This window comes from Nycticebus coucang, chromosome 8 (genome assembly GCF_027406575.1).
Source record: "Nycticebus coucang isolate mNycCou1 chromosome 8, mNycCou1.pri, whole genome shotgun sequence".
In the NCBI taxonomy this organism is placed as follows: Eukaryota; Metazoa; Chordata; class Mammalia; order Primates; family Lorisidae; genus Nycticebus; species Nycticebus coucang.
Window position 1 is genome coordinate 98928822 of NC_069787.1, and position 24856 is coordinate 98953677.

A 24856-nucleotide genomic window follows, 5' to 3' on the forward strand; every position below is an offset into this window, starting at 1 on the left:
GCTTCTAGCTCGGTGTCATCTACACAGAAAGGGAGATGCGTGACAGCCACTCGGTTTTCTCCTTCAGGCCCTGAATGTCAGAGTTAATTCTGCATTTGTGGGGTGGGGGCGGCCGTTGACTATGTGGGGTGCTGTGCAGCTGGAGGGGCGGCGAGTCGAGGTGATTCGGGTTCAATGTCCTCGGGCTCAACTTTCCATCAACGCCCCGGAGCGATGGAAGAGGGACTGTTAGTCTTCAGCCGGAGCCCCCTTTACAGCCTCTCCTCTCCTTCCCCGCCCCCTCATTGACTAGAGAAGGTCCCTGGTGGCATCGGGAAAATTTTAGGATTGCCAGGTTTCACCCTTCACGCGGGTGGATGAAGCACACCCCTTCCCTCTCAGGGGAGGCCCAGTCTCGGTATCTGGGGGAAAGGGGTCGGGTGGAGCGAGTATTCCCGCTCCCATCGCTGGCTGTGCACACGTCGGTAACCTAGCAATGCCCGGGGAGTCGCAGGCGCTGTGGGGCTGCTCTCCCCAGCCCTGGCCGGGCCACCACGTGCGGTTTGCATGCCGGCCGGGGTGGGGGTGGGAGGCTGGGTCCAGGGAGACTGGAGCAGCTTCTGACCAGACCTTCTCTTTGGAGATCATTGTGCCCCTAAACCCCGGTGGGCTGGAAGCCTTTCCGGGTGAGCGCTCCGCAAGGGTAAGGCTTGGCACGACTCATCCCTGGGCTGATTGCCTGCTGCCCGCCCTCTTTGCCCCCTTCTCAGGCTTTCTGGGCAGGCAAACCTGTGCTTGCTTTGACTCTTTACTTAGCAATAATTGGTTTTGCAAACGCCCATCCCTCTACCTCTCTGCCACCTCTTTCACTTTGACTTCTGCTTCAGGAAGGAGGTTGTGGCGGAAGGCAGGCAGGTGCTTAAGCGGGTGGGCTGACCCAAAGCTGGTGGGGGCCTCGCACACGGAGCCCCCTTGGATTTATGTCCTGTGTACACCTAAAAGCTAGCCTACACGCACATGCTTCTGCTGAGGCCTTGAGGGCCCCTGGAGTGATCCAGCCTGTCTGTCCTAGGTGTAGGGTGCAGGCCAACTGCCTTGTCTGTCTCTCTGGTTGCTGGCTTGGCTGCTGCTGCTGCAATTTAAAATGCAAAAAAGCCCTAAAGATGTTTTCTGTTTTCGGAAGCCTGTGGAGGAAATGAGTCCCAAGCATCATGAATTTTCATTTGCAGGAAGTGTCAGTGCATAATCTAGATATTTGTTACGGGGTTTTTGGTATTGCCTGAGTGCCAGTGGAGGATTTTTCCCCCTCATACTGAAAAAAATGCATTTGTGGCTGTGGAAAGATGTTGGAGTAACACCTTGAAAATGATTAAGACTATTGAATTATTGGTACTGCCTTTTATTTTTTTTGGTGATGTGGTAGTTATGTTAGAGAAAAGCTGTTGTACATATATGTTAACTCACTAGAGATAGATGGGTTTTAAAATTCAGAGAAGATATGGAATAAATATGGGAATGACCTCAGTCTGTCAGAAGAAATGTTCTGAAAGCCTCCTGTGAAAGACATGGCAGTGAAGAAGTATTAACTCCTTTGGGTGTGATTGACACTTGGACCAGAGCTGGTGGACCTCTGGTTGACCAAACTCCTGCTTCTGAAAAAAGGGCATGAGGTTCAAAATAGATACATGGGAATGAGTCCCCTGTTACTGATGGAGGACAACCTTTGCTTTTTGACAGGCACACTAGATTATCATTTGTTTTTTAATCTTTCTTTTTCTCTTCCTCTCTAGAGGCAAACTATGCAAGAGGCACCAGACTCCCTCTTTCTGGTGAAGGACCAACTTCTCAGCCGAATAGCTCCAAGCAAACTGTCCTGTCTTGGCAAGCTGCAATCGATGCTGCTAGACAGGCCAAGGCTGCCCAAACTATGAGCACCTCTGCACCCCCACCTGTAGGATCTCTCTCCCAAAGAAAACGTCAGCAATACGCTAAGAGCAAAAAACAGGGTAACTCGTCCAACAGCCGACCTGCCCGCGCCCTTTTCTGTTTATCACTCAATAACCCCATCCGAAGAGCCTGCATTAGTATAGTGGAATGGAAGTATCCTTTTTTTGGGGAGGAAATCTTTCTCATTTTCTCTTTCACCATATGTTCTTTAAAAGGATTGCTTTCTGAAATGACACAAAGCTGTAGCAGTCTGGAATGTGAGCAATAGAAGAAGCTGTGTGTAAGGGGTCTCATACCTTCCTATCTCAGGTTGCAGAGGGGTGGCTCTGTGGGTATATTTAGCCTACTGTCTGGGTGTATGTGTTTAGTGGTGGGGGATGGAGTGACAGCTTGACAATCCAGAGTGGTGGATAATTAAAATGTGAAGCCAACCTTTGGTCTTTGGACATTAGATGGTTGGTTTTAAACACACTGTTGTTTTTGGGCATTGCTATGCATTGAACCTATTGCAAATAAGATATCCCAATTAAAAAAAAAGACCATATGAGACTCTACTGGAAGTTAATACATTTTTGACCTTTAGTAGAATCTTCTCATTCCAGTGTTTGAAATTTGCTTCTGCAACTACAATTAATGCTAAGTTGCTTCTAGCTCTGACATTTGGTGATTCTTATTGTTCAGGTAGCTACAGACATCAACACTTCACAGGGAGGGGATGATTTTGATTATTTTCTTCTTTTTTTTTTGGCTGATCAATGCTATGAATTCCTGGAATTTCCTTTTGACAAGTTCCAAAAAAAACATTTGAAACGTGAGCACAAGGGAGCCTATGAGGGGAGAGGTTTATATGTGCCTTTCCTCCTGAACCCTTATGAGTTATAGAACAGCCCTCTCAGTGGAGGAATTTGCAGTTGCTGCCTTTATAAAAAATTCTGTCTATGTCCTTGGACTGGAGTTACATTTCTGGGTGTCTCCTTTGTATTTTTAAAACTGAACTCCAAATGCCCCAGAATGGTTGTCACGTCCCAGATCTTAGAAAACTGTTGTACTTCTGCTGGTTTATTTCTTTCCCCAAACCGGAGGCCAGCCTTCAGTTATTGCCATTCTTCAGAAAAGGATGACTGAGACCTGCTTTCTGAGCAAGTGGCTTTTTAATTAGTCAGATGATTCACTAGTCTGGATAAAATAAAGCATTTCCTTTCCCCAGAAGTATATTTGGGACTGTCATGGGCCTTAGAGCATGTTCTAACTGTAGGAAGGGTTGTGAAATGTAGGGCTTCTCCCACCAGGCACAAAAGGATGGAGGGGCTACAATGGAAAAGGAGGAGATTGTCAGCCAGCTAGAAAGCAGAGCTGAAATCCCTTTATAATTTGAGTGCCCAGCTAGGGAGCTATATGCATGCCCTCTGTCTTAGCTGGCTGTTTTCTCTGCTCATGGACAGGAGCTAAAATGAGGTAACTGTCTAGAAAGGTTTTGGAGAGAACAGCCAAATGCTAGGTTAGGATTTGAGGGGTTTTCATGTGCTTTTTCTTTTTAGAACAGATGTCTCTTCTCTAGAGTGAGTTATGGTGTCTCTCACACAGCTGGGGTTGTGTGTGTGCATTTTCTGTTTAAGTTCTTCTCCAGTCTGATAACAGAACACTTGAGTCAGGCTAGGAGGGAATTAGGTGAATCAGTATGTGCCTCAGTGGCATTGCTGGAGTCATGGGTCGAAGCTGCACTTGGCCAGAAATATCCTCTTTAGGTTGGCTTGACGTGACTCTGAGTAAGCAGAGCCCTCTCATTGGGGTCATTAATTTTATGTGGAGTGAGGTGGGAGGATTGATGCTGTTTCTCTCTGTGCACAGTAATTGGAATTCCTACATTACACTGCTGTCTCTCTTTTCCAAGTTGCTAGATACACGTGTGTGTACAGGAATTAGGGGATGTGGCTGCCAATTCAGGGAGAGGGCTTCTTACAAATGGTACAGTTTGTAGACTACATAGATCCTTAAGAAGTATATGATCCATGTGTTTGTTGTTTCAAATGACAGTTTCCTTATAATTCAAGTGCCAGGTTCTAAAAAGTCTTCCAAAAGATGGCTCTATCTCAGTGTGCACTGAGAAAACAAGAATCTAGTTTGTTTGTATAGACAGGCAAGGCAGGGTGTCCTGCACTATGGGGGAGTGAGGGATGTTCTCCTTATCATAAGGAATTGTCAGGACCAGACTCATCTGTTTCTCGACTGCTCTGTTGTGCTTCACTTGTAAAAATCTTGTGGCAGTGAGATGGTATCTACCTGAACTGGAAGACTGAAACTGAAACAGCATGAAGAAGAAAATACACCTCATATTTAGCCTTTACGAATAGTGTTAGTATTTCTCAGATTTGCTGATTTGTCATTTAGGCATTGGGAAATTGAATAGGAGGATGATTACAGGGGAAGGGAGACTTGGTGTGTTTCTATAAAGAACAACATTGGGACACTTGACTTTTCAAATTGTGGAGGAGGGGCAACCTGCTAAGAGGAAAAATGAAAAGGGGATTCTGAAATTTTCTCACAGTGTGTAAAAGTTGGATCCCTGGATAAAAGATTTTGTAATACTAGATGAGTTAAAAAACAAACCTATCGAAATTAGTAAGGGAATAATGCTGTTCATTTCCTTATTTCAGTAAGTTATCAAAGCTCTTCAAGGGGCTGAGGTTTTATGAAACTCAAGATTGCTCCAGAGAGATAAAGGGTACTTGTTCTTTACAGCATTTTTGGATTTTCCAGAAGGGCAATAGTCTGGTCATATCCTCAAATATTGAGTACCTCAAGGTAATTAGTTAAATTGGTGGCCTTTCCCCTTGTGCATGAGTGTACTGAAGAAGCGCTGTTGTAAAATCAAGCCCAGGAATTGCGGATTAGGTTGATGCCCATTAAACCTTGCATTTGGAAAGATTGAAAAGCAAAAGAAGAAAAACAGTCACTTTGGCAGATGTCAAATTTTGTATTCCCAGTTTTGACAGTGTCTCTTAATAACACCAGAATGTTTAAGCAAGTATCTTTTGAAGATTGATTTCAAAGTGGTTCTTCCAGACAGGCTTCCGAGATTTAAAAGTATTAAAATTTACTTTGAAAATGTCTGGTGCTCTTATGGCTTTTTAAAATTTAAGTTGTTTACAAATTGAGCACAGTAACAGCACATTATAAATGAGCTCTAGTCCATCTCTTAATCTGAAACACTTATAGCCATTGATTACTGTAGGAGAGAAAGAAGAGGAGGGAGCTTAAGCCTGCCTTGTTTATCCCATTGTCAGAAGTAGTGGAATAAGCCATGAAAAAGTCACAGGTGGAATGAAGAAGGTCCTAGTGACTTGGCCTACCCAATCCAGACAAACGATTTGGACCAGCGGTCCTCAAACTGTGGCCCGCAGGCCACATGAGGTGATGTGATTGTATTTGTTCCCATTTTGTTTTTTTACTTCAAAATAAGATATGGGCAGTGTGCAGAGTAATTTGTTCATAGTTTTTTTTTTTTTTTTTTAAACTACAGTCCGGCCCTCCAGCGGTCTGAGGGACAGTGAACTAGCCCCTGTTTAAAAAGTTTGAGGACCCCTGATTTAGACTAACACCACCAAGAATAGCCCCTGAGAAAATGGTTCTAACACAGGGAGGCAAGGATCTGTGGAAGAGATTTATCCCATGATGACTTCTTTGTGTCTACAACAGCTGGGAATTTAGTAAGGCCCTTGTTTTCTATTAAAACTACAAGAAGCAGAAAGGTAGTTCATATAGGGTCCTACTTGGATGTACTTTTAGGTTTTAATATACAGTGTACAGCAGAAGAATTAGTGTAATGTGATACTTGCAAGAGAAGAGAAGGACATGGAGAGGTCATGTGATAGGAGTATCTACTATGAGATGACCACTGATGATTACATTTGCTGAAAATCTGCTAGTCACAACAGTCAGTTGAAATATGATTTATGTATGTCATTTTCATTTTAAAAGTGATTCAAAAGTGGTGTGATTGAGAGTATGATGAGGGAAATGATTTATGTTTGCATAACACATATATACCTTAACAAAATTTTTCAGACCATTTGACATATTTATATTATTGGCTATTTTTGCCAATTGTGTGGCCTTAGCTATTTACATCCCATTCCCTGAAGATGATTCAAATTCAACAAATCATAACTTGGTAAGTGTCCCTTGAGTTCCTCCTTGTCCTGGTGTATGGTTATCGTTTGCTTCTATGCTTACACTGGCAGCTGGCCTTCTGGGTGGTTGAAGTTTACAGCTATGCATGTGATAAATTTCCTGGAGCTTTGTAACAGTGGTTTTTATTTTTATATTTTTGACCTGTATCCTCAGATTTATACTGAATGAAAGTGTTTAAAACCATGAATCTTGTATAAATAGATGTGGACTTTTAAGGAAGAGATTTGTAGTAGATTATAAAATAACTTTTCTTTCCATGTAACCTTTTGCTACCTACTATTCCTTTCTGATAATATTAGCTTTTATTTTATTTTTATTATTTATTATTTATTTTTATTAAATCATAGCTGTGTACACTTTGGTCAATTTTTATGGTAAGTAGAGAATTATCATAGATTTTGACATGAACTATTAATTTTTAGAGAAGTAGAATACAACACAACTAATAGATCCACATAGATCATAATTTGGAGAATAACAGTATGGTATTAAAGTTCCTGTGCTAGTCCTTTGAAATGTCCCAGGTTAAAATGATTGTATGGTTAAATAAATCAGGAGACTTTAATATATTTTATTGTCCTCTTAAAGATTTATAGTGCACATTAGCTTAGTAGAAGCTCTGGGAAATTCTGCAGTTAGAAAACAGGTTTTATATTGTTTAACTCAGTTAGTCCCTAAAAGTAATTGGTCGTGGATTCTTTAAACATTTTTTTGGCAGAAGACTTTAACATCATAGAACTATAGAACTAGTTCTTTTGGGAACTTCTTTTGGGAAAGGTTGATACAGTTTTTGTTTCTGCCTTTTTTTTTTTTTTACTTTTATAACAGCCACTAGAGACCACTAGACTGGGACTAGGAGTGTGTCACAATTGGCTGCCCACTAGTTGTATTTTGGGGCATTTCTTATACCTTTTCTGCATTGCCTGCCATTCACCCACCTGGCAATTAAGGGAATTGGATAGGAAGATCACTAGGATTGTTCTACCTCTGACATTCTGTAATCTTTCTTTGATGATTCAGAAGCCATTTCAGGATTTTTTTGGTGCTGCAGCATCCTTCTTGCAAGGATCAGGTCTTTATAATTGGAGGTCGTCCAGATGATAGATGAAGAAGGGAGCTGGTTCTAGATATCAGGAAACTCTGTTTTGCTTTTTCCTCTTGTCATTGGTTTTGTTTGTTTTGGTTTCTCATGTTGGAGCTGTATTTTAGCAGGGCTGGATGTTCTTAACTGAGTGAGTGTTGTAAAGGCAAAAACACTAGGATCTACCTAGTGTGGGAGAGCTCAGCTAGCTTGTGAAGATAGTGAAATAATTAGGCTCTTGTGAATAAGTCTTAATGGTTTATGTACGGGATTTCATGTCACATATAAAATGTTGTGGCATATTTCAGATGTAACATGATGTCTATTTGTATTTTGGGCTTTGGTAGTTTGATTTCTAGAGAATTGAAAAAGATTTTAATATTGCTACTGAAAATACAACTATCTATGGGAGTTGGATACACATACAAACACTTACTGTTAGTTAGTATATTAGTATTTATACTATGCCAGAAATTATCTGTGTAATTTTGGACATTTTAAATAGCTTTTGATTTGGTTGTAGACATGTGACTTAGATGACAGTTTTAAAGGAAAAGTAGTGAAAAGCCGCCCATCAGTGGAGATAGATCATCATAGCGTAGGCCACAGATGGTGTTAGCCTTGTTACCAAATTTAATGACATGGATGGCGACCCAGTTTGTTGCTTTTTGTAGCTCAAGAGAACATGATTAAACAAACTTAGAAAATAAATACCTTTCAGAAAGGCAGATTAATTCAGATCAATGGAATAATTAATGTAGCTGCATGTGTAAGCCAATTAATAGTCTGATTTGTTTCCTAGAGAAATTCAGGGGCACTAATATAAGTGCTGTCAGAGCATTTGGTTTTCTCATGTAAGAAGTGAGGGAATAAAATACCGGAAATGGATAAGTCTCTTTTCTTCCCCGTGGATCTTCTCTTGACAGTTCTTAAACACTGGACTTTTTTTTTTTTAAAGGAGATTGGGCAGGCCTTTCTAGTTGGGCAGGTCTTCCTAAAAACCAGTGTATATTCCTTTGACTTCTTAGTATTCTGAAACTCATGGCATTTAAGTTTGTGTCTTGTTTTCACTTGGATGGTCACATGGCCAAATGAGTTTATATTCTGCCTGACTCTTTAAATATTTCCTTTCCCACTATGGGAAGGGAAGATCTTTGTGGATTTCCTTCTGACTCTTAGCAAGGTCTCATGCCATGTTGGTCTCCCACCAGGGAACTGGGTGTTTTTTTTAAATACATTTGACCCAATTTGTACCAAAGTAATTGCTCTATTTTTGGGGTTGGTTTAGAGGCAGCTGAGCGAAGCTTATTTTTCATCTGTAGTAAATACCTTTCATTTAATGTGAATGGCAAAACAAAGGGCAGAGACTGTTATAGGTGGCAAAGCTGCATGTATCAGACTGCTGGAGGTTTTCTTTGCTTGATAACTCTGTGGGAAATGTGTATGCCAAGCACTTAGGGTGAGGTGCAAAACCAACCTAATGGATGATGTTTCTGCCTGCTTTAGGTTATTCGTAGTGAAATTATTACTTCTGATGGGTAAGAAATGTGGCCTTCCCCATCAGTCCAATGTGTGTTTGGTCTGGGTTGTGTGTAACTCTAATACCTTTGGGATTTGGAGACTAACTTGGAGGTGGGTAGCAAGTTTTTCCAGGGTTAGTTTTTTTTTTTTTTAATATAAAAAACATCTCAACTTTCTATGCAGGTTTCATTTGTGGACTTGCAGGGACTAGCTGGGGCTGAAGTCATGGAAACAGGACAACTCAGTTCCCACAGTAATATCCCTCCTTGTTCAGACAGTAGTGGTATTTCCTCCACTCCACTTAGTGAAAGTGTATATCACTTGTTTTCTTCTTAGCACAGAGAAGGGATAACTTCTGTATCGAGTATCAGATACAGAAGTTCACTGTGATGAAAAACATATTATTTGGCATCTCAAACTTCAGTTTCTTATAAGCAAACCGTATAGTTTTGAGTCTGTGCAGCCTGTTCCTGGTACTTTCCCTCCCAAGGCTGCATCCTTGTTCTCTGGAGTGTGGAACTGCCTCAAATTAGAAATGTCCAAAATGGAGATCTTCGTCTGCCAATTCAGAACTTCCTTGATCTCTATACCAGCCCTGTGTGACTGGGTGGTGAGGGCCCTGGCCCTGCTTCTTTATCCCTTTGTATAGCCAAGTGCCCATCGTGCCAGGTGCTGAAGGAACAGTCTTTGACCCCTTCCCTCCTGCTTTCTCATCTTGTTGAGACCCATTTGCTTGTGTTTTCAGCCCATTTAACATTTTGCTTCTGCTACCCCTCCTGCCTTTCCATTCATACCTCCATCAGGAGCCTTCTGCTAGAGAGCGATCGTGAGGCTTCAGAGGCTACCCGCTGCCCACCCAAGGAAAGGCCAGGCCCTGTGGCCAGGTCCACCTTGGTCTGGTCTGACCTTTTTGGGGTTTTCCCTCTACTCTTCTCCTTCAGAGCCCCTCCCCTCTGAGTTCCTAAATGCCACTCCCCTACTTGCCCTCCTCTGGCTTTTCCTCCACTGTCCTCTCTGTTTGAAATGCTGCTTCTTCTCCATTACCCCTTCTACACATCGTTCCCCTTACAGCTGCTCAAGGATGATCTCAAATTAGATCTCTTCCATGAGGGCTATTCTGACACTGATCCTAAGGAACAATCTTATATGACCTTTTTTGGGAGGCATTTTGCATATAAAATGCCCTATATTTTGGTTACTTGCATGCACGTCTTTATCTGACTAGGCATCTTTAGAATATGGTTTATAGTGAACCTTTTTTTTTTTCTTTTTAGAGATTGGTCTTACTCTGCTGCCTAGGCAGGCTGGAGAGCAGTGGTGCCATCATAGCTTACTGCAAACTTGATCCAGGGCTCAAGCAGTCTTCTTATTTTGGCTTCCCAAAGTTCTGTGACCGTGGGCATGAGCCAGTATGCCAGGCCATAGTGAACCCTTTCTGAATTCCCAATCATGCCTGGTGCAATGATAAATAGTAGACGTTCAGTAAATGTGTTGTTGATGAGTACCAAATGAGTTGCTCTCTGAGGAGGAGCAGCTTACCACGCATTCCTTCCTATGAGCCATATTTAGGTTATTTCTTGGGTGGTAGGTCTCTCTGTGGGCTCCCTGGAGGTCTTTAGCTAGGAATGAGTGGGATGTTAGATAAGCAATTATTCCTGCAAAGTTCAGGGTCTCTGATCCTTGTCATGAACCTGTGGCTGAAGGAGCCCTCAGAGTTGGGTTTCAGAGCTGAGTGGTCTAGCAATTCTACTGCCCAGAGAAATAGACAGTGGTGGGACTGATCTGAGAAGCAGTGCTGGGTTATGAACACTTGTCTGCAGGCCTGGATGCCGTACAATGGCCAGAAATGCTATGGGAAAGTCTACTTTGATTGCTTTTTCTCCATGCCTGAGATCCCAGTGAGCAGGGCTTAAAAGCAAGTTCATTGTATCTGCATTGTCAGGTGGTTTAGCATTTTCCACTAAAAACTTTCATTGATGTTTTTGCATATGATGGTTTAAATTCTAATACCTGAAACACAAGTTTGTACCCTGGGTCCTTGGGCTTAGCTGATAAGGGTGGGTGTTAGTTGCATGCGTCATCAATACTGTCTTTATTGTCTTTCTGTTTGAATTGAGCGTTCTCATTTCTGCATGCCTAGGTTCTACCTGTTTTTCTAGGGCAGCTTACATTCTGTCTCCTACATCTTGTGTTCTCTGATCCTTGGCCATTCCCTGCCTCCCACCTGCACCTGCCTAAGTATAAGTACTTGCTGTCCCTCTGGACTCCCATAAATATGGTAAACTCTCCTCTATGTAGATATCAGCCTCTTTACACCTTGTTTTATAATTTGGGGTGGCTCTGTTCATGGGCCTAGGGGTCTGAAAGCCTAGGTTTTTGGCTAATTAGCTAAGTGACTTTGGATGAAACTAGAACGTGAGTTTGTAAAGGCTGAGACTAGAATCTGATTTACGTCTGTAGCTTTCTGAACTTAACTTTATGCCTGGCACACAGGAGGCACATCAGGAAACGCATGCCAAATAAATGAATGATCATACAAGGCCTTCATGGTATATCCTTATAGATCATTAGTTAATTTTCAACAATTGGCTAATGATTAATATTTGCCTTAGAGGCTGACTTTCATTGTCTAGTATTAATGAAATCCCAGGAAATGCCTGTCAGAGTTTGCCTTTAATTTCAGGATTTTATGTTTCTTTCTTGGCAAATTTAACTCTTTCTTGCAGAGAGAAGAAAGACAAGTCCTTGTTGATACTTTGTGAATCCCTAAGTCATGAGCTGGCTTCTGTAGTCAGTGTTGTACATAAGTAACATTGTGACTGATTCTATTTGGACACATGTGTAATTTACATTTTATGTAAAGGTTGGTGGAGGGAGAACAGAGAAATGAGCAGAGTTGATGGACTTGTGTAGTAAAACCTTACCCACAGCTGGTTTCCTAATAGTAAAATATGAACCAGTTTATTTTTTATTTTTTTAGACCTAAAAACAGGTTTTTATTTGTTTATTAAGTCATAAACACATAGATCATGTATACATTAATGCTTTTTTGAGGTACATTGTGCTGATTTCATACACAATTTGGAATGCTTACTAGTTAATATATCCCTCACCTAATGTACTTAATTATTGTATGAACCAGTTTATTAGCTATATAAATAATTACATCTCACTTAAGTCTTACTTCATTTTGGCAAAAAACAAGGTTACCTAGCTTGATCTTTTATTGAAGAGACATTACCTTGATTATTGACAGTTTTTTAAAAATAAAATCCAACTCTTAGGGTGGTGCCTGTGGCTCAAAGGAGTAGGGCACCGGCCCCATATGCTGGAGGTGGCAGGTTCAAACCCAGCCCCAGCTAAAAACTGTAAAAAAAAAAAAAAAAAAGAAATCCAACTCTTAAAGAATTCAGATTTGCTACTCTTAAAAGTTCCTTAAGAAGAATTTCAGTGGGGTCCTCACTTACTTGGTTTGTTTAAAAATGAACTCTTATCGTTTTATAATCATAGCTTGTACAGTGGACCTCCCTGCTCAGACTCTTTAACAAGTGAGACTACCTTTAGCGTAAGGATATTTGGGAATATTAGAGTATTAGCCAGAAGTCTTTGGATTATAAATTTCAGAAACACAACTCACTCAAATTGGCTTATAGCTGAATAAGAAAGAAGTGTGTGTGTGTGTGTGCAATTTATAAACTCAGTTAATTGAAAAGTTTGGGGGTGGAAATGGCATCAGTCACAGCTGGAAAGGAGACTTAAAAGATGCTGTCAAGATTTCATTCCTGTATCCTTCCCCTCAGGTTTCTGAGGCTAGAGCCTGAATACCCTCTAGCAGGTCAGCCTCATGGGTTGCCTTAAATGCATCTTTTTCTCAGCTCATTTGGGGAGATGTATTTCTTTCTTCACATCAGCTTTAAAAAATCAGCTTAAGTTCAGTATTTTAAAAAATGATTTTGTGAGAAACAGAGACCCCTGTAGCAGGTGGGTAGTTACCTTTTTAAAAACTATCACCAATATTAGTATTTGTTTAGTTTTTAACTATTTGTAAAATAAAAAGATTATCTGACACAAAATGAACAGCATGTCCAGCAGTAGAGACACTTAGGTCATGTTGAATATGGTGGTGGAGGGGAACCCCCTAACATGCCCTCAGCAGCTCCTCACCAAACAAAGTTCCTGAGAGATGGCAGAGGTTCCAGAGTTCTGGTGGCTGGGCGTACAGGGAGGGACTGTGTGCAGTGTTACTGCCAGTGGATGAGTGTGCTGAGGAAGGTGTCAGCGGTTGTTGCTGATCCTGCAGGGGATGGACAGAGGGGGGTTAGCAGGTGATCCAGGAATAGATGTTAGCATCACCACTTCTGCCTTCTGCCTTTCCTAGACTCTGGGAGCTCTGCCATCAGCAGTCACAGGGTATGTCCCCAAGTCCTGTTCCGCTCATGTGATAGAAATAAGGGAAGTGGTGGAAGGGGTCTTCCTTTTTTAATTCAAGTAAGATTGAAATTTTCCCAGCTGGTGTTGCTGTGAGCAGTAAGGGTGTTTGGCTGGGTGGGAGGAAGAAACAATGGGAACAACTGAAGATAGGGATGAAGGAGGAACTGCCTGAGGTGTCAGTCGGCTGCACCCCTCCACCTGGGGGGATGGGAGTGGTAGGGGTATTGTCAACACAGACCTGTGGGACCAAGCCTTCCTCTGGTGGTTTTAACCAAGGCCCCAGATACTGTTCAGGCTGAGGAAAATTACTTTCTTCTCCAGAACCTCAAAGCAGTTATTTCTGCTAATTTTTTTTCTCCTCCCTGCTGGGTGAGTGGTAATTTTAGAAATCACAGGACATCTGTTGCAATTATTGAGCAAATGAACCTGAGGTCAGGCTATAGGGAATTGGGGGGCTGCCCTGAGGGAGGGAGGAAGGGAGGGGAGGGGAGCACAGACTGCCCTGGGGTGGTGTGGTAGGCCCTGGAGCAAGGGAGGAGATGGGCTTGGTTGGCTTGAGGATTCCAAGGGGCCAGGCAGAGGCTCACACTTTCTCCTTCCCTTTCCCTGCTTCAGTTCTCTTCTGAAGCTGACCTTGTCTCCTTTTCCTGGTCCATGAGGAAGTTTTACACAAATTAGACTCGCAGATACGTTTTTAGAGCTGTGTGGAAACTTGTTTGTAAGAAAGGAGATTGAAGCAGCTTTATTCAATGAATGTTTATTGAGACCTACTGTGCAGAGCTCACCACTTCCCATTTCTCTGCTGTGTTATCATTAAGGAAAACCTGTAATGTGGGGTCAGAGAACTGCTGGACTGATTTCCACATTGCATTCATAATGTAAATCACCATTTAAAATTTACACAAGTAATACATGAATACGTTCTTTTAAATAATTAAAACAATACTGATAAAGTTATATCCCCCTTTACACTACCGAACTCATACCGTAGTTAATTATAGCGATCAGTTCTGTGTGGTCCTTTAGAGTTGTTTTTCACTGTGTGTGTAGGTATAGATGTATAGATAATCTGGGCATTTTGAAATAATGTATACAGTTTGGGAACATAACGCATGCATTATGTAGCTTCTCTTATTCCAATTAATGTGTATTGTAGATATTTCCATACCTATGTGAAGAAATCTAACAATTTCTTAGTTGCTGTAAAATATTCCTTGTATTAAGGTGCCACAGTTTGTTTGTTATCTTTCTTTCTATCTTTTTTTTTTTGAGTTAGAGTCTCAAGTGGTGGTGTGGTGTCACAGGTCACAGCAACCTCCAACTCTTGGGTTTAAGCGATTCTCTTGCCTCAGTCTTCCAGGTAGCTGGGACTACAGGTGCTCACCACAATGCCTGGCTATTTTTTTTTTTGTTGTTGTTGTTGCAGTTGTCATTGTTTTAGTTGGCCCAGGCCAGTTTGAACACTGAGCCTTGGCGTATGTGGCCGGTGCTCTGCCCCCTGAGCTATGGGTGCCACCATATTTGTTATCTTTCTGATGAGCATTTAGGTTACTTCCAAACGTTTTGTGATATCAAATAATGCTGCATTGAATATCTTTGTGTGTGCTTCTTTGTGCACACAAGCAAACATTTGAGATGAGTCCTTAGAAGTAAAATCACTGGACTGGAGGGTACGTGTGTTTTCAGTTTCCATGCTCATTGCTACCTTGTCCTTCTCTAAGCTTGTACAGTTTTACTCCCCTCCACATCTCGTTTCTACCAGCAGTCATTTCACTCTGTTGAGTGACCTGCTTTGTTCTATATCTTAGGCTATAGAAAGAGATCTTGGGGGTAGGGTATGGCCTCTCTCTTGGATGTGGTTAGGCATCCAGAGCATCTTGTTAAGGGCAGAAATTCCATGAACCCAAGCACTAAAGTTTTTGGAATCTCTTTTGTATACATACCAGTGACCCATATAAACAGCACCAAATCTTATTATTATTTCCCTTGCTTTTGGTGCTAGCCATTTAGGTACTATAGTTCTTTCAAGTGAAATATCTGTTCTAGATAGCTAATAGGTAAAAACATTCCCAATACAAAAATCTGAGTCTTAGTTTCGGAGTGTTTGCTTGCTATAGTTTGGTTTCACAACAAACACTGCCTTTATGACCCTATTAGTTTGGGACAAAAAATACCCAATGTGGTGTTTTTGATTTCTCATATTCTTATTAACTATTTTATTTTCACACACAATAAAATCTCACGGTTATTACAGTATGCATATGGGGTTTATGCCCCTCCTACTTCCAAAAGTTTATGCCTTTCATCTCTGAGGTAGTTTAGAAAACAGAGTTTGATGAAAAAAAAAGTAGGGCATTTGGGAATCAAAACACAGTAGACTTGCCAAGGTGCTGGAGGTAATCAGAGTGCTGACACCTGGACATTGAGTTGGCCTTCAGGTTTTCCAGCACTGGTAGCAAAAGCGAGCATATCCTAACTTGCAGGGTTTTTATCCTCTCAAGAAAGAGAAGCAGACGATCATTCAGAGAAGCCCTTTCTAGGAACCAAATCCAAGGAAGAATTTACAGCAGGGGTCCTTGTACAAGGTCTATTGTTGGGGCGGGATGAGCCATGTCTTCACTGGGCTTCCAGAGTCAGAAGTACAGTTCCAGCAGATGGGCTCTGCATTCCTACAGGGTAAGGCACAGCATTAAACTGTGGAATAATGAAAGCACCTCTCAATTCTGTAAGAATTTTGCTATTTGATTATATAAGTTAATATTGGACCAAAGCTGAGAAGATTAAAAATGAGTAGTTTAACATAGACATTATTTAATCATTTATAAAGTACTTTTTTGAACACTGTTATGTGTAAAATACCGTCCATGAAACACATTCACTCACTATGCTAACTTGGTTTAAGTCAGAGTACTTAAGGGATAGTATGAATTAATGCAAAGAACATCTTTATCCATCCTTAGAAAACCCATTTTTGAAGAGATGTGGTTTTACTATTTTACTCTACTGTAATCTAAGGAAATGACTAATATTTTTAAAAGAAGATATCCTTGAGTGTTCTTCAGTAAATAGATAACAATGGGGTATAATGAAACATGGTTTATATTTAAATGACTGCTTTTAAATTGTATAAAAACAGCTCAAATGGGTAAATGTGTAAAATGCTGCCCTTTTATGTCAGTAATTAGCTCCTTAGTCCTTTTATCATGATAATGCCAATGTGAACTTCTCTTTGGGCTTACACAAATTCTGATTTATTGAAATATAAATTATTTGGTGCATCCATCCAAAGCTCTTTTCAGAGCTGGTGGGAGTGAAATTAAAACATCTAAAATTCTAAATTAGAATGTGAGGAAGTGGAGACAGCCAGCAAGAATTTGGTAAAAGAGAGGTGTTTAATAAATCTTCTACAAAACCATGTGGGGTGGTAGTAGAGTGGTTGGGGTAGAGAAAGCTTTGAAATATTTTAGAGTGGCAAAATCAATAGGCTAATTGATGTCATTACAGCCAGTGGGGCAATAGCTGGTTTAGGTGGCTATTTAGGTTTACTGAGAATGGTGAATCACGGACACGATGGGGTTGGGATTGGAGAGGACCTCAGAGACCTTTCTGACCGGTCCGTTTCTTTTCCAGACCCAGTAATGTGACTTGCCCAGGGTCACTCAGTGAGAGAAGAGTCATATGGGGACTTAGGCTGGGGCATTTGTCTTCCAGTGTCTTTTCTTCCACTCACCCCAGTTACAACTCTGAGTCCAGATTGAAGCCAGGCACTTCCCATCTGGTGGAGGGACAGTGGTAACAGAGAATTGTCTCTTCAAAGCAAGCTGGGCATTGAGTCAGCTTTTAATTGTCTCATTCTTTTTCTGTGTATATTTTCCAAAAGATAGTTTTGATCACTTTTCCCTTCCCTGTTTAACTTCTAGAATATTTTGTTACTTTCTTCAAATATACCAACCTGCAGAAATCACTTGACCATAGATTGCCTTATTATTTTATGGAAATAGCCAGGGCACAGGTCAGTGGATATAGTAGGGCAGGAGGGAATCATCGGAGTTGGTTAATGAATGCAGCGGGGCTTTCCTCATTTTTCTTGTTTTTGAGTTAACTCTCTCTCTCACCACAGCCAGAGTGGTGTGATCATAGCCCACTCTACCTCCTAGCTCAAGCCATCTTTTGGCCTTAGTCTCCTGAGTAGCTGGGACTATAGGTGCACACCACTGTATCTGGCTAATTAAATTTTTTTTGGTAGGGATGAGGCCTTGCTATGTTGCTTAGGCTGGTCTGGAATTTCTGGCCTAAAGTGCTGGGATTATAGGTGTGAGCCAGTGCACCGGTCTTGCCCTGTCTTTTTATAACTAGAGGCACAACAGTTACTGCCTTTGTTACTAGCTCATGGCTGACATTTACTGAGCTGGGTGGGCTTCCTGTATACTGTCATGTATCACATAATGATATTTTGGTTAATATGTAGGGCAACAGTCTCTTAAGATTGTAATGAAGCTGAAAAATTCTTATTGCCAAGTGCCATCATAACTGTTGTAATATAGTGCAGTTACTATTTTTTTTTTTATAAATTTAGTATAGCCTAAATATACAGTGTTTATAAAGTTTACAGTCATGTACAGTAATGTTCTGGCTAGACCTTACATTTGTTCACCACTTACTCAGTGACTCACCCAGGACAACTTCCTATTTTGCAAGCTCCATTCATGGTAAGTGCCCCAGACAGAGGTACTATTTTTTTTTTAATCTTTTACTGCACCTTTCGTATATTTAGATACCCAAATACTTGCCATTATGTTAATTGCCTATTGTATTCCATATAGCAACATACTGCACAGGTTTGTAGACCAGGAGCAATGGGCCATCTCACATAGCCTAGGTGTGTAAAAGGCTATCCCAGCTGGGTTTGTGTAAGTACACTATGACATTCCCACAACAAAGAAACCACCTAACAACACACATCTCAGAATGCATCCCTGTTGTTAACTGATACATGACTGTATAATCTCCTCTAATTCTCATTTAATCCTTACCATAAAGCCATGAAAGAGATACTGTTAAAATTCTCATTTTACGGGTAAGGAAACAAAGCTAGGAGTAGTTAAATTGCTTGCAGAAGGCCAAGCTCCTAGTTATTGGTAGGACCAGGATTCATACCTGGGCTTCTGTCTCAACTGCCAGGCTATGAAGGGAGTCAAGGCTCTGGCTGGTGGTGCCCAAACTCCAAGCAGAGGAGGGTAAGGCCACGGGGCAGAGCCGGGTTCCCTGACAGCGTAAGCTCATGGTAGGTCTGTGTGGGTAGGCTTCACATTTATGCTTTTGATAAGTGTGTGGAACCTAGGTTTTAGACTAGCATAGAAACTTTTCATACCCATTACTTTCCGGATTATAGGCTCTGGAGTCAGATCTGCTTTCTGTCCCCAGCTTTGACTTCCCAGACTCTGTGATTGGGAAAAGCCACTATTTCTTTTCTGTTTTTGCTTTTTCTGTGAAAGAGGAAATAGGGTGTCTGAAGAGGTTAGCATAGGCCCTGGCTCCTCGAAATACTGTGCTGTGAGCCAGAGGTTTGCTGTGGCCTTAAACCTCACAACAGTCTTGTGGGGTAGGTTTTGCTAGCCTCTGCTTTACAGTTGAAGAAACTGGGGCTTGAGAAGATTGGCCAACATGCTCTGGAGCACCCAGTGAGGGGCCAGCTGGATGGGAGATTGAACAACCATAGGATCCCTCCCACTATGCAGTTTGCTGGGTTGGGGTTTGCTTTCCAGAAGATTTTTTTTTTTTGAGACAGAGTCTTACTCTGTTGCCCAGGCTACAGTGCCATGGTGTCAACTTAGTTTATAGCAACCTCAAATTCCTGGGTTCAAGCAATCCTCCTGCCTCAGCCTCCACAGTAGCTAGGACTACAAGCACCTACCACAATGCCCAGCTGGTTTTTCTACTTTTATTTATTTATTTTTTTGTAGAGACAGAGTCTCACTTTATGGCCCTCAGTAGAGTGCCGTGGCCTCACACAGCTCACAGCAACCTCCAACTCCTGGGCTTAAGCGATTCTCTTGCCTCAGCCTCCCGAGTAGCTGGGACTACAGGCGCCCGCCACAACGCCCGGCTATTTTTTGGCTGCAGTTTGGCCGGGGCCGGGTTTGAACCCGCCACCCTCCATATATGGGGCTGGAGCCTTACCGATTGAGCCACAGGCACCGCCCAGGTTTTTCTACTTTTAGTAGAGATGGAGTCTTGCTCTTGCTCAGGCTGGTCTCAAACTCCTGAGCTTGAGGGATCCTCCTCCTTCAGCCTCCCAGAGTGTTAAGATTACATGTGAGCCACTGTGTCTGGCCTCCAGACGATGTTTTTATCAGACTAATTCAGTCCCCTTGTTCACCTGAATAGTGTGAGGCAGTAGTGGTCATAAAGGGTGCTGGGGGGGACCTGGTGACAAAATGAACTGAAAATGACCCTGCTGGCTGATGGAGGACCTAGACCTAGGCCATACCCCATCTTCCTTTGGGACAGCTATAAAGGGTTGTTTCTCTAGGGACACTGAGGAAAGAAAGGGGGTAATTTAATGGTCAGGATCTGGTTTTGTTGAGAAGACTAAAGCTTCAACACAGTGCTCCAGAGTAAAAACATAATCCAAAGCTCCACACCCCACCTCTGAGGCACAGTGATGTCTCTACAGACTACTTTCTCAGCTAACTTGGAATTTGTTCTCTGCTTGGCCCAGGTGGTAGTCCCTTTATCATCTTTTGATTTAAAAGTTGCTCAAAAGAGGAAAGAAAACAAGAGCTAAGGAGCGAAACATATGTCAGGAGAACTCCGGCCCAATAGTTTTATGATTCTAGAATTGGAATAATGACAGTAGTCCCTTAATGCCTGTGTGGTCTTACACAGCCTGTATGGTGCTTCATATCGCCTGATTTTATTCTTGCAGCAGCCTAGTGAGGGCTGCTGATACTTACAGACGAGGAGCTAAGGTAAGAGACCAAGGCTAGCAGGCAGATCGTGGCTGCCAGAGCCAGTGCTCTCCAGGACCCAGGTTATTGTTCCTTCTTCTCTGCCCTGTGCTCCCTGACAGAATTTCCTCACCTGTATGCTGGGAGTAGTAATAGTAACGTTACTGAGAGGATTAGAAAGTGGTTTTTCAGGGAACCCTCTGTGCACTGCAAGTGCCATGCATCAATTTCCTTACATGTCAGGTCTCACTTTCTCAGGCTTTTAGAGTCTCCTGGATCTGGCTGCTGCCCTCTTCAGCCTGCTGTCCCTTAGGAGGGCAGGCTTTGGAGGAAGACAGATCCAGGTTTGCTGCTGCTTAGCTTTGTGACTGCACAAATTATCTTACCTCCTTGCAAAATAGAGATACTAATCCTTTCTCACCTCACGTTTAGTGTGGGGTCTTTGTGAAGAGTCAGTAAAATGTGTGAGTGAGCCCTGGTTTACCAAAAGACTCTAGTTAATGGGCCCAGTGTGGTCTCAAGGAGTCTTTTACCTCCTAGTGAGGTTGAGGGCTTGGCAGTATCTGAGCACTGAGAAAAACTTCCATCTCCTACCTCAGGTGCTGTGGGGTCTTCTGTAAGGTGCCGGCCCCATATACCGAGGGTGGCGGGTTCAAACCTGGCCCCGGCTGAACTGCAACCAAAAAATAGCAGGGCGTTGTGGCGGGCGCCTGTAGTCCCAGCTACTCGGGAGGCTGAGGCAAGAGAATCGCTTAAGCCCAGGAGTTGGAGGTTGCTGTGAGCTGTGTGAGGCCACGGCACTCTACCGAGGGCCATAAAGTGAGACTCTGTCTCTACAAAAAAAAAAAAAAAATCAGTCACACGCTACTCCTATTAAAATCCCTGTGTTCTCCCTTCATTGTTTTCCTCTGCCTTCCTGTGGCCCAGTCCATGGGGGAGGGAGGAGTGTGCTCTTTCCCTTTTATTCAGCAAGGGGCTTATTCCTGCTCATAGCTCATTTGGCCATGCCTGGGGGCCTGGTGGGGCGCTGAGTGAGTGGTGCTGTAGCAGAAGGGTGCTGCTGCTGGTGCTGAGGTCAGCATTTTCAGTGGCAGGGAGTCCAGTGACTGAGAGCAGAAAGATCAAGTTCAGTTTGGGGACTTGGTTAATATTTGTGGCCCACTAATGTTTCAATGGGAGTACATCCCCTCCCCCCCCAAGCAATGAACTAGTAGGCTTTGTGCCTTGTACCCTTTGATTTTAGGCACCAGGCTCAGCATTTTATAAGTCCTGTCTGCCTTCATAGCAAACCTTAAAGTAGTGAACAGCATCCCCATTTTACAGATGAGGCAAATGAAGCTCAGAGGAGTTAACTAGATGACTCTCTACTGAGGCAGTAAGTCCCAAGGTTATAATTAGGGCATCTAGTCACTATTCCAGTGCTGTGCCCCGCCATGAGCATGAGGAATGTCATGGAAAGAATGCAAAATTGGAGTCATGTGACCTGTTTCTGAGTTCTTGCTCAGTAACTTCATTTCTGTGTGACTTTTACTTTCCTCCTAGGGCGTGAAGTAGGGAGTAAAAATCCAAATGGGATATGTGTGCAAGTGTTTTATAATCTACCAAGCAGTATGCACATGTAAGGCTTTATTATCCTTATCATTGTCTGTTGCAGGGATAACATCAAGGAGAGGACTCAGGCCTCACCTTTCCTTCTGATCCCCTTAGACGGCAGTGAAGGGCCCAGAGTCCTGATCCCACTCTCTCCCCAGGACACCACTGCTGCATCTGGACTCCACACTTGTGCTTGTGGTGGTGTGGGGAGACTCTGAGGTTGCAGAAAGGAGATGGAGAGTACAGAGGGACTGAAAAAGCCAATCAGACCTGAACTTGAAATGACCCTCCCTCCAGAGAGGAGCTGCTTAAGAATTTTCAAAGGCCAGCTGTTATTTGAAGTCCTGGCTATTCCTTGAGCTCCTTGAGATTTGTGGAATTTACTGTGCTTGTGAAATGCAAACCACAAACGATTTTGCCTAGTAATGGATAGGCTTGTGACCCAGCCAGCCTCTAGGCAAGCAAATGATATCTCCTGGTCTTAAGTGTGAACAGAGCACAGTTAATATCACACCTTCATTCTGTGCCTAAATCTGTCTTCATTTGTCTGTGATGAATAACTGAAGTAATGGATTTGTTCAGGACCTGAAGCTGTGTAGATGTCGGAGGCTGGAGGTTCTAATGTGTGAGTCTTAACTCCTTTCTGTGCAGTGCAGTTTTGCCTGTGGAGTGCTGAAGCTGGGGAATCAGTGGGGATGTTCTCTGCAGAAACAAGTGGACTAGTCCCAGGGTGGGGGAAGCCCTGTCATCTGGTCTTAAGTTTGCTTGTATTTGATCTTACACTGTTTTGTTATTCTCATAAGAATGACAACTTCTTGTGGGCAGGGACCCGTCTTTCTCTGAAATCTTTGCAGCCCCTGGTGTGGGGTGTTCAGTAAATGATTGACCATTTAATGAAGCATCACTATGTCCACATCAGGCACCCTGAGGTTGCTTTAATTGCTTTGACTATTTTCTTAATAAGTATCTGATGGTTTCTCTTTCCAACCAGGGAGTAGAATGCTGGAGGTAGAGAGAGGCCTCCTGTGGGAGAGACTGTAATTGCTTAATGAAAACATCAGACCTTACACAACCAAAACATGTTGCTCTCATCAACATAGGTGTTCTAGGGGCTATGCCCTTTTCCCAGCAATGCAGGAACACTTATTCAGAATTGCTTTCAGAATCCATTTCTACTTTTAATTTTGCTTTGCTTGTGGCTGAATATGAGATGATTGAGGTTGAGCACTGACCTTATTCACCAGTCTTCCCTTGGAAGAACTCTTGGGTATTTGTAAGAAAATCAGATCTATCTTCAAAGAACCAAGTTTTCTTATCTTTGAGGATCTTGAAAGCAATGTGTTGTGGGCTCTGAGGAAGGTCTTATCCTAGCCTTTTAAAACATGTTCTGAAGAATGGTAATATTATTAGAATGATGTGTCCAGCTTCCCAAACTTACTGCTTTGAAGGGAACACTTATTTACACTGTTTGGTTGTGTTTATTAAACAGCCTTTCTATTTTGCAGTTACACTTCTCCAATGCTGCAGTCTTATTTGGTCTGACTTCCTTTTTGTGGCAAGAATCTTTCCACCTAGGCTTTTCTTTCTCTTTAGACTTCGGCCCTGGCAGAATGGAAAAGTGAGATGTTTTACTCCCAGCCAGTATCTGGTTTTTAAAAGTGTTCCTTACTCCCCGGCAAGGCATATTTACCTGTTACCCCAAAGTCAAGGGATTCTGCTTTGGGGTTCTGCAGGGTGATGACACTTGCCTGACCCTTGCACGGGGTTTGCGGGGGAGGAGGTCCTTGGGAGCTGATATAATTTTACCATTCACAGTGGTCATTTGGGTTATTTACAGAATTAGAATTACTTCAGTAGTTCTGCAGGGCTTCTAGAACTTGACTCAGCAGAATATGTAAGTTTCTGCATTTCTTTTTTTCTTGCCTTTTTAAAAAATGCATTTTTGATATTGGGAAATTTAGACAATTTAATCCTAGCTATAGCAGAGAGCTCCACCCGAGCTGTGTATGAAGCTGGGAGAGATAGCAGAGACTGTTTTAAAAAGAGGTCCCCTGTTTACAAATGAAGCATCTTCAACTTGAGCCAGTGTTCTGCAGCCAGGCTCAATGATCCACACTGGTCACTGGCACCTAGCACTGGAACCTGGGGGCAAAAATGAACAGGATTAATTGGTCTGGACCAAGAAGTAAGGACGATGGGTTATTCATACTTTTCTTTTTTTAAAGCAGCCTTATTGAGAATATAATTCATACACCATATAATTCACCGATTTAAAATTACAATTCAGTGGTTTTTATACTATATTCACAGAGTTGTGCAACCATCATCAAAGTCAACTTTGGAATGTTTTTATAACCCCCCAGAAGAAACGCCATACTTTTTTCATCCATCCCCCTGCCCCAGTCCCAGTCCCAATCAACTGCTAATTTGCTTTTTGTCTCTATGGATTTGCCTATTCTGGACATTTCATATAAATGGAATCATATAATATGTGGCCTTTTGTGTCAGGCTTAACACAATGTTTTCAAGATTCACTCATTATCATCCCTTTTTATGGCTGAATAATCTTTCATTGCATGGATATACCACTTTTTATGCATTTGGTTTGTTTCCGCTTTTTAGCTATTATGGATAATGTTGCTATGAACATTCATGTACAGGTTTTCGTGTGAACTTACGTTTTAGTTCTCTTGGGTATATACCTAGGAGTGGAACTGTGAGATTGTATGATAACTTTAACATTTTGAGGAACTACCGAACTTTTTTTTTCAAAGCCACTGCACCATTTTATATTCCTACCAGCAATGTATGTAGGTTCTAATTTTTGTACATCTTTGTTAGTACATGTTATTGTCTTTTAAATTATAGCCATGTTAGTGGGTGTGAAGTGGTATCTCACTGTAGTTTTGATTTACATTTCATGGGTGAGCATCTTTTTATGTGCTTATTAGCCATTTGTATATCTTTGGAGAAATGTCTATTCAGATCCATTGTTTATTTTTAAATTGGAGTTTTAAAATTACTGAGTCGTGAGAGTTTTTAATATATTCTGGAGACCAGTTTTTTATTGGATGTATGATTTGCAAGCATCTTTTTCCTTTTTGTGAGTTGTCTCTTCAGTTTCTTAATGGTATCCTTTAAACTAACAAGTTTTTAATTTTAA

The 24856-nt window shown here is 42.1% G+C and overlaps 1 protein-coding gene across 11 annotated transcripts in view; it reads left to right on the forward strand.

The window, feature by feature from the left end:
• Window positions 1-24856, forward strand: part of CACNA1D (calcium voltage-gated channel subunit alpha1 D) — a 376968-nt gene that overhangs the window by 531 nt on the left and 351581 nt on the right. For all 11 annotated transcript variants that reach the window (XM_053600740.1, XM_053600741.1, XM_053600739.1 and 8 more), the window contains exons 2-3: window positions 1770-2079; window positions 5992-6097. In XM_053600740.1, the coding sequence (XP_053456715.1) occupies window positions 1770-2079; window positions 5992-6097 (416 nt within the window). The remainder of the gene's footprint in view (window positions 1-1769; window positions 2080-5991; window positions 6098-24856) is intronic.